This window comes from Asparagus officinalis, chromosome 7 (assembly GCF_001876935.1).
Source record: "Asparagus officinalis chromosome 7, Aspof.V1, whole genome shotgun sequence".
Lineage (NCBI taxonomy): Eukaryota > Viridiplantae > Streptophyta > Magnoliopsida > Asparagales > Asparagaceae > Asparagus > Asparagus officinalis.
In genome coordinates this window covers 62,639,127-62,647,417 of record NC_033800.1, presented here as the reverse complement: position 1 = coordinate 62,647,417, position 8,291 = coordinate 62,639,127, and the positions used below count along the sequence as shown (strand labels likewise).

The following is an 8,291-nucleotide window of genomic DNA, read 5'->3' as shown; positions in this document are numbered from 1 at the left end:
GAAAAATTAAAATTGGATCATGTTTCTTTAACTTCAAACGTTGCTAGTTTAACTCATGAAAGAGATAATGCCATGTTAGAAGTAAAGAACATACAAAATAATACTGCTTCCTTTATAAATGATTATTTATGTTCTACTTCTAAAAATGCATATGTGCCTAAAAATGAAGATTTGAATCTTATGAAAAATAGTATTTCATCTTTAGATTCAACTTTGAAAATATGCATTGATAACCATAAGAAACTTATGGACAAGTGTGCTAAATCTAGTAAATCACCCATACACTATGCACACTTGTATAGCAAAGTTTACAAGTGCTCCATTTGTGGTCGTAAAGGCCATTTAGCTAAATTTTGCTATGATGCACAAAAACATAAGAATATTAATCCTTCTTGTGCATCTCATCAAGTTTCTTCATCACATGTACACACACATGCACCCATTGCTCATCATAAGCATGCTCATGTGTATAGATGTGATCATTGTGGTAGATTTGGTCATTTGGCCAAATTTTGTTTTGATTTAAAGAGAGTTTCACATTTGCAAAATAATTTTAAAAGATCATGCTTGGGGTTTTTGGCTGAGTTGTGAGAGGGTATAAATACCCCATTGTCTTCAACTCTCAAGCTAACCATGAGAGTTTTAAAACAAGTTTAAGAAAGTTTTAATCAAGGGTTTAAGTTTGTTTAAAGTGTGTTTATAAGCTTTTAAGCATTTGAGTGTTTCGATTTTGTGAATCAAATTCCACAAGAGCTTGAGGAGATTATCTATTGAAGTTTGAGCTTCCAACTATCATCCCTCCATCTCTTGTTATCAAATTGAGAAGTTTTCTAAACTCAAACTCTAGCTTTACATTTATATACTTGTTTGATTATCATTGTTCTTAAGCTAGATTTTATATTTGAGTTTAGTTTGATTTTGATTTTACTCATTGTTACACACACCCACATTGAGCTTTTAGTATTTACATACATAGTATAGTTGGGTGGTGAGAGATTGTAACTTTGAGTTGTGCTTTAATTATGTTCTCATCCATATTAGAGAACAAATTATATTTGTTACATTGTGAGATTGTTAGGTTTTCGGTGAGCTAGAAACCGAGTGTGTTGTGAGGTTTTCGGTGAGCTAGAAACCGAGTGTGGGGTGAAAGTTTTCGGTGAACTAGAAAACCGATTGTGAGGAGTGACGTTGTTCGGTGAGCGTTGAAAACCGACACTGTGTGGTTGTAAACGTTATTCGGGTGAGCGTAGAAAACCCGGTCGTGATAGTGGATTTCTCCCCGGGAGTGGGGAGCGGAGACGTAGGACGGAAGGTCCGAACTCCGTGATCATATTGCTTGTTTGAGTGTGCTTTGGCGTTCATTCATATTTATGTTCATATCTTATATCGCCATTGTCATTAGCTCATTATCTATATCATCCACTATCTTGTTTAGATTATTTACCCTTGTGTTGTTTATATATCCTTGCATATATTTTATCATATAGGATATATCTCATTGTTTACATTGCTTATCCTAGCTCATATATCTTGTGATATTTCATACTTGCTAGGATAACGTATTAATTATTTTTAATTGGCATTTAATCGGATTAGATTAGCATAAGACCCTAATCACCCCCCCCCTCTAGGGTCTAACAAAAAGATGAGATCAGGATAACATGTTCCTTTTCGTAATTTATTTGTAATCTGTTAACTAACACCCTTATCCTGTTAACTATTGATCATTATCTGTTAATTGTTATTTATAAACTGTTAACTATAATGAATTATCTGTTAACTGTTATTTGTAAATTGTTAACTATAATCCATTATCTGTTAACTGTTATTTGTAATATGTTAGCTGTTATTTATAATCCATTATCCGTTAACTGTCATTTATCGTTAACTGTTATTTGTAATCCATTATCCGTTAACTGTTATTTCGGGTCATATACACATGAATATAGTTCTCATTTAACATGTTAACTATAATACGTAACATGTTAACATAATCCGTTTAACACGTTAAGTGAGAACTATAATACGTAAATTGATAACTATAATATGTAGCATGTTAAATGAGAACTATATTAACGTATTATAGTTAATATAATCCGTTAACACGTTAATATAGTTATCAATTTAGCAATTAAGGTTAAAATAGTTCTCATTTAACGTGTAAACGAATTATGTTAACATGTTAATATAGTTCTCATTTAACGTGTTAACTATAAATATGTTAACATGTTAACTATAACATATTAATATATAGTTCTCATTTAACGTGTTAACATGTTAACTATAACACGTTAATATAGTTCATTTACGTATTATAATTATCAATTTACGTATTATAGTTCTCATTTAACGTGTTAACAGATTATGTTAACATGCTATGTATTATAGTTAACATGTTAAATGAGAACTATATTAACGTGTATATGACCCAAAATAACAGTTAACGGATAATGGATTACAAATAACAGTTAACGATAAATGATAGTTAACGGATAATGGATTACAAATAACAGCTAACATATTACAAATAATAGTTAACGGATAATAGATTATAGTTAACAGTTTATAAATAATAGTTAACAGATAATTTATTATAGTTAACAATTTATAAATAACAGTTAATAAATATTGATTAATAGTTAACAGGATAAATATGTTAGTTAACAGATTATAAATAACAGTTAACATATAATGGATTATAGTTAACAGTTTACTAAATATAGTTATCAATTAACTAATTAAGATTAACATGTATTATAGTTAACATGTTAACTGAGAACGTTCACACTTGAGCATCATATGGAACCGATGCATTTTGTTCAATATGAATATAGATGGCTGGATTTGTCTCTTTTACCATGAGCTCATACCTAGAAAAATAACAAGCAACCATCCAAAGTTAACATGTTATCAGTGTAACTTAACAATCGAACTACGAAAGTTAACATGCTATCAGTGTAACTTAACAAGCGAACAAAGAAAGTTAACATGTTTCCGATGACATAACAGATAATGATTAATATATAGTTAACAATTTTACTCAACCAAACACTTGATGATAATAAAAGTCGACTTCAAGTAACTGAATTGCTACATTCCCAAACACTTGGCACAAAACGTATGACGAACAGCGAAAAACAACATTAATTTGATAATTACATATTTTACTCAACCAAAAACCTCCCCTAAATCCAATAAACAACAAAAGTTCACCAAATCAGCCAAATGATAAAAGTGTCTCATCAATTCATCCAAACCTATTGAAATTTGAAAAAATGATCTAATTAACGGTAATTTTTCCCACCATTCCAGCTCACTGGTGAGGGGAACAGTAGAAGCTGTAGGACCATTTCTCCTTCAGTGTCACCTTGTTGGTCTCGTCGGGGCCATTCAGCAGGCCCTCCTCGCTCATCGAGATCACCCCCGCGTCGACCCCCGACGGGGTCTCGTCCTCGTCGAGCACCACGTTGTGGGGGAACCCGACATTGTTCTTGAACACGATCTCCTCGCCCGGGGCGACGCTCAGCTGGCTCGGCACGAACACCTGCGACCCGTTGTCGTCGCCAAGGAGGACCTCGACCGCGCTGCTGGCGAGCACCGCGATTTTTCTGATGTTTGGGGACTTGAGGGGGCCGGGGTTAGAGGGAAGAGGATTGAAGAAGAAGTGAGGAGGGGTAAAGTTGGATCGTTGGGTAAAAAAACATATAAAAATGGGCTAATTATGAGCTGAAAAGGTTGGTGCATAATTTTTTCAAAATTTGAAGGCTGCGACACATTACAAATAATATGAAAGGTTGGGACCCATTGTTTTTTGGGTTTTGAAGCCTTGAAGCAAATTTTACTATATTTTTTTTTTCCTTACAACATAATAACTAAATATCATCACCTTTATCCTTTCGCTGCAAGAAACCATAACACATGCATGCCGCTAATACCGGATACGGTCCGGTACGTAATCCTACGTGGCATGGCCGGATCCCACGAAGCACGTGAGTCTCGCATGCGGGCGTCAATTAACAACTTAACTGCGGTTAAGTTTAAGTTCAAAAAAGGAATGCAAAAAGAGACAAGGTTCTATATAAGTTGGCGGTAGTATTGAAGATTTCGTTCTCCAAAAGCTTTTCGTTTCCAAAATTTCTCCCTCTCTAAAAAAGTTTGAGAGAGAGAGAGAGAAGCAGCGGCAATTAATGGCGGTTTCTTTGACGTTGATTCCTCTGTTTCTCTTCGGGCTCGTCGTTATCTTGGGAGAGAGGTTAAACTGCATTCTTCTTCTTATTCGTCTGTATTTTATTTTATTTTATTTTATTTTTGAGATTTTGAGCTTAATGCAGTAGAAACAGGGGATTCTCTCAGTAATAATAGGCATCCGAGTTCAAGGATTTAGTTTCAGCATCGAAGCTCCTCGTTGGTTCAAAGAAGTAGTCTTTTTTTTTCCTAGATGAATTTTCTCAAGTTTTTTTGTGATCTCTTACGGTTTAGTTTGGATCTGATTCTGGACAAAGAGATCAATGCAAGAGAAACAGGGGAGTCTACAGTAAACAGTAAACCGCATTTTACTAATTTAATTTGAATACTAATAAGAGCCCCTAATGATCCAACGTGTTCGATTTTTTTTCCTTTTTTGATGGTTTTTCTCTGTTTTTCTGATTTTTCCTGTATTTACTTAGCTATTTTTCTCCTTGTTTTGCCTGGATCTGGAAAAAGAAATCAATGCGGTTACTTTAAAAGTGCCTTCCTGATCCAGAACGAGGATGTAAAATCTGACTACAGAAAAACGTGAAGAGTAAAATTTTAATTTGTATTTTTTTTTGACAGTAGTGAGGTTACTGTTGCAATAACAAACTCGAGGGAAATCATGGCGAGCGACGAAGCTTCTCAAAAATTCGCAGCACAGCAACGGTTTGTGTCCGTACAAACTCTTTCCATTTTTAAATTCTTTTCTATTGAATCGTAGCCGTTGGATCTCATCTCTACATGATCTAAAACCGTTCAGAACCGTCGGTAGAAATTTCCTTGAATCTCACACCGTTAAGTTCCGTTAGAAAGTTTGTTTTGTTAGTTTCCTCGGATCCTCCACCTTTCTTGGTAACCGAGCCGCTAGGGCTAGGCTTAATTTGGTAATTACGTTGTAGCATCTAAGGGTAGTTTCGTCATTTCGCAGGTCTGAGCCAACGTCGGTGGAGGGAGCGGTCGACGATCCGGAGCTCATCGCGTCAACGGTCCAGATGTGAGTATCCTCAATTTCGATCAGAATGTAGTAAATTTTGTTGAGCATTTTAATGAATGTTGAGATCCGCGATTCTAGTTATGAATGCGATTGCAACGCCCGCTGGCTTCGTTTCTAGTTAGCTTTTCCGCATTTTAAAAATTAGAATCTACATGGTCTCTCATTTTCGTTGCAATAACTGCTCTTTTATGCGCTCACGTGGCGGCCACACCGTCTTTAATGGCTTTCGCCTAGAGCCGGAATTGTTAGAAACTTTGTTCCTATTGAGAGAACAAGGTTGTACGGGTTAACTATACAAATATGGAGTATAAAATATGAGCTTTGAAAAGTCAGCAAATGTTTATAAATAGGGTGACTTGCAGATAACGCTCTTCATCTACTTTTTTAAAATCACTTATTGTTACTTAACTCTTTTATTATCACTTTAATATTTCTGAATTGATATTTTCAGAGGACTAATTTATCAATAACCATTCTTCTTTGAGATTATTAAGCGCTAATAAAATAGTTGATTACGATAACTGCTACTTAAAATGTATACGGGGGAGATTATCATAAATTTACCCTTATGAATAAATTCAAATCACAATGTAGGATTCAACTCAATGGTATATCTAATTTGTGATTAAGTCTCATCACATATGAATTGAATATGTATATAAGATGTATTAAGTACGAATTATTGAAATTAGAAGGGAATTCTACGGAATGCCCACAGTAATAATCTATGGGTATTCATGAGAATAATGTAAATAGTATACTTAGTATAAACACCATTCTTTCATAGAAGAATCACTTCATCAACGGTTCTAATTATTTTTAAAAAAAACATTGGTTAATGTTTAAGTTTTATTGTGAATGTATTCAATAATCTTTTTGGACGTTTGCTTTAGTATTTAGCCAACTGTTGCATACATCTGCAACTACCATATATAGATTTCTTTTGACTAGGAGAGGATGGAAGTTAACTAATGAACTTTGATTACTTTCAACTATTTATTCTTTTTGGGGTCAAAATGTTGAATTGTTTACTTGCTAACCCAGTTTGGATATTGAGTCTGATGGCCAATATTTCTTCAGTAACATGGGCAAGAATATTGTGACCATTCTTTAATACTACTAGTATAATTAGCATCATCAGATGTCATATGCCTACAGTTATTAAACTTTTCATGAGTCTTAGCCAAATTTTGGGAGGGTAATTCCTGGAAAGACCTTGATATAGAAGGGTACGCTAGAGAACTTTTAGAGAAATAGAAAATTTAATTGATCGTACTTTTTTTTTGTGAAAACATTTGTTTGACAAGTTCATGTGAGGGTTCCAAATTTGCAATTTTTTTAATGTATCTGACTCTCACCACCAGGTCCACCACCCCTTTTAACTCCTGGGAAATAGTTAAAAGTTGTATAAGGTTTGACAAGGGTTCAAGAAAAGGAAATAAAATGATTAAGAAAATGATCCATTTAAACTAAAAAAGGGTTAAAGTAGTTAATCACTTAGCTAAACCTTATTCTAATCCTTGAGTTTTTTAGTGTTTAGGAAGAGAAAGAGAAGTCTGTTACTACTTTCTAAACAAGGTAATATTAATTTGTCTGAAGTGCTGGATAACAATTCTTTGAGTTTTACCTCTTTTTAACCTCTATTGGAGAGTTATCTTTTAGGCTTTCTTGTGTTCAAAAAATTACGATAGTTTAACTTGCTTTGTTTCTTAAGTAAAATTTATTAAGAAGGTTTTAACTCTTTAACTTCTAGTTTAGCTGGTTGCTAGACAACATGTTAAGTAGCTCAATTAACACTAAATTTTTTGTCAAAATTTGCTTTTTCAGAGAATGCTAATCTTGTCATTTGGAGAATAAATCTTGATGAAACAAACTGAGATTAGTGTAAACTCTGCTTTAACTAATATGTGTACCAAGCAATGTTAACTCTCCTTAGCACCTTACAATAGGTTAAGATACTGAATTGTCACTAAACTTCTCTAAGTATATTGTTTTAGAGAATGCTAATCATGTTAACTGAAGAAAAAAAATCCTGATTAAATTAACTAAACTGAGATCAGTATAAACTCTGCTCTAAATAATCTCTGCAGGAGCATACAAAACAGCACGCAGCGGCGTTCCCTCGCCTACCTAACCTGCGGAACTGGCAACCCCATCGACGACTGCTGGCGCTGCGACCCCCACTGGCACCGTAAACGCAAGCGCCTCGCAGACTGCGGCATTGGCTTCGACCACAATGCCCTAGGCGGACACAACGGCTGCTCGTCAACGTCCACATCGCCAACGGAGCTTGCATCACCATCCAGTTTGTGACCAATATCATCATTCATGGGGTTCACATTCATGACTGCAAGCCGACGGGCAACGCGATGGTGAGGAGCTCCCCGTCGCATTACGGGTGGAGGACGATGGCGGATGGAGACGGGTTTCTATCTTTGGGGGGAGTCACGTTTGGGTTGATCACTGCTCGCTGTCGAACTGTGCTGATGGGCTCATTGATGCTATAGTGGGGTCTACTGCCATTACGATATCTAACAATTACTTCACCCATCACAATGAGGTAGATTTTAGATTGCTCTAGGCAGTGCTTATAATTTGTAGCTATTTTGGGAGAATTAGTGTTGAGACCAACAAATTTGATTCTGGATTGACGCAGGTGATGCTACTGGGTCACAGTGATTCTTATGAGAGGGACAAGATTATGCAGGTCACGATTGCCTTCAATCATTTTGGGGAAGGCCTCATCCAAAGGATGCCAAGGTATAAGCTGAAGCTGTGAACTTTTATTTAGAACTGGGTTCATTCGCCACATTCACGCTGCCTTACTGCAGCATTAATAATCACAAATTACTTCTAAATAAAAATTTCGGCACATATCCCTACTTTGTACCTGTCACGTTGGTATCACGTGAAATCAATGTGCTGTGGAATGATTTTCTGATGTTGAACAGGTAGAGATAACAAAGATCAATGTGATTGACTTGGGTTGCTCTGTTTACAGGTGCAGGCACGGCTACTTCCATGTGGTGAACAATGACTACACCCACTGGGAGATGTACGCCAT

The 8,291-nt window shown here is 35.5% G+C and overlaps 1 protein-coding gene across 1 annotated transcript in view; it reads left to right on the top strand.

The window, feature by feature from the left end:
• Positions 4,099-8,291, top strand: part of LOC109850223 (probable pectate lyase 15) — a 4,947-nt gene continuing 754 nt past the window's right edge. The window contains 9 exon segments of the mRNA XM_020420186.1: positions 4,099-4,252; positions 4,816-4,899; positions 5,162-5,227; positions 7,318-7,487; positions 7,490-7,651; positions 7,654-7,787; positions 7,884-7,987; positions 8,229-8,288; positions 8,290-8,291. The exon segment at positions 8,290-8,291 is cut by the window's right edge and continues 59 nt beyond it. Coding sequence (XP_020275775.1) covers positions 4,188-4,252; positions 4,816-4,899; positions 5,162-5,227; positions 7,318-7,487; positions 7,490-7,651; positions 7,654-7,787; positions 7,884-7,987; positions 8,229-8,288; positions 8,290-8,291 — 847 coding nt within the window. The 5' untranslated portion in view covers positions 4,099-4,187.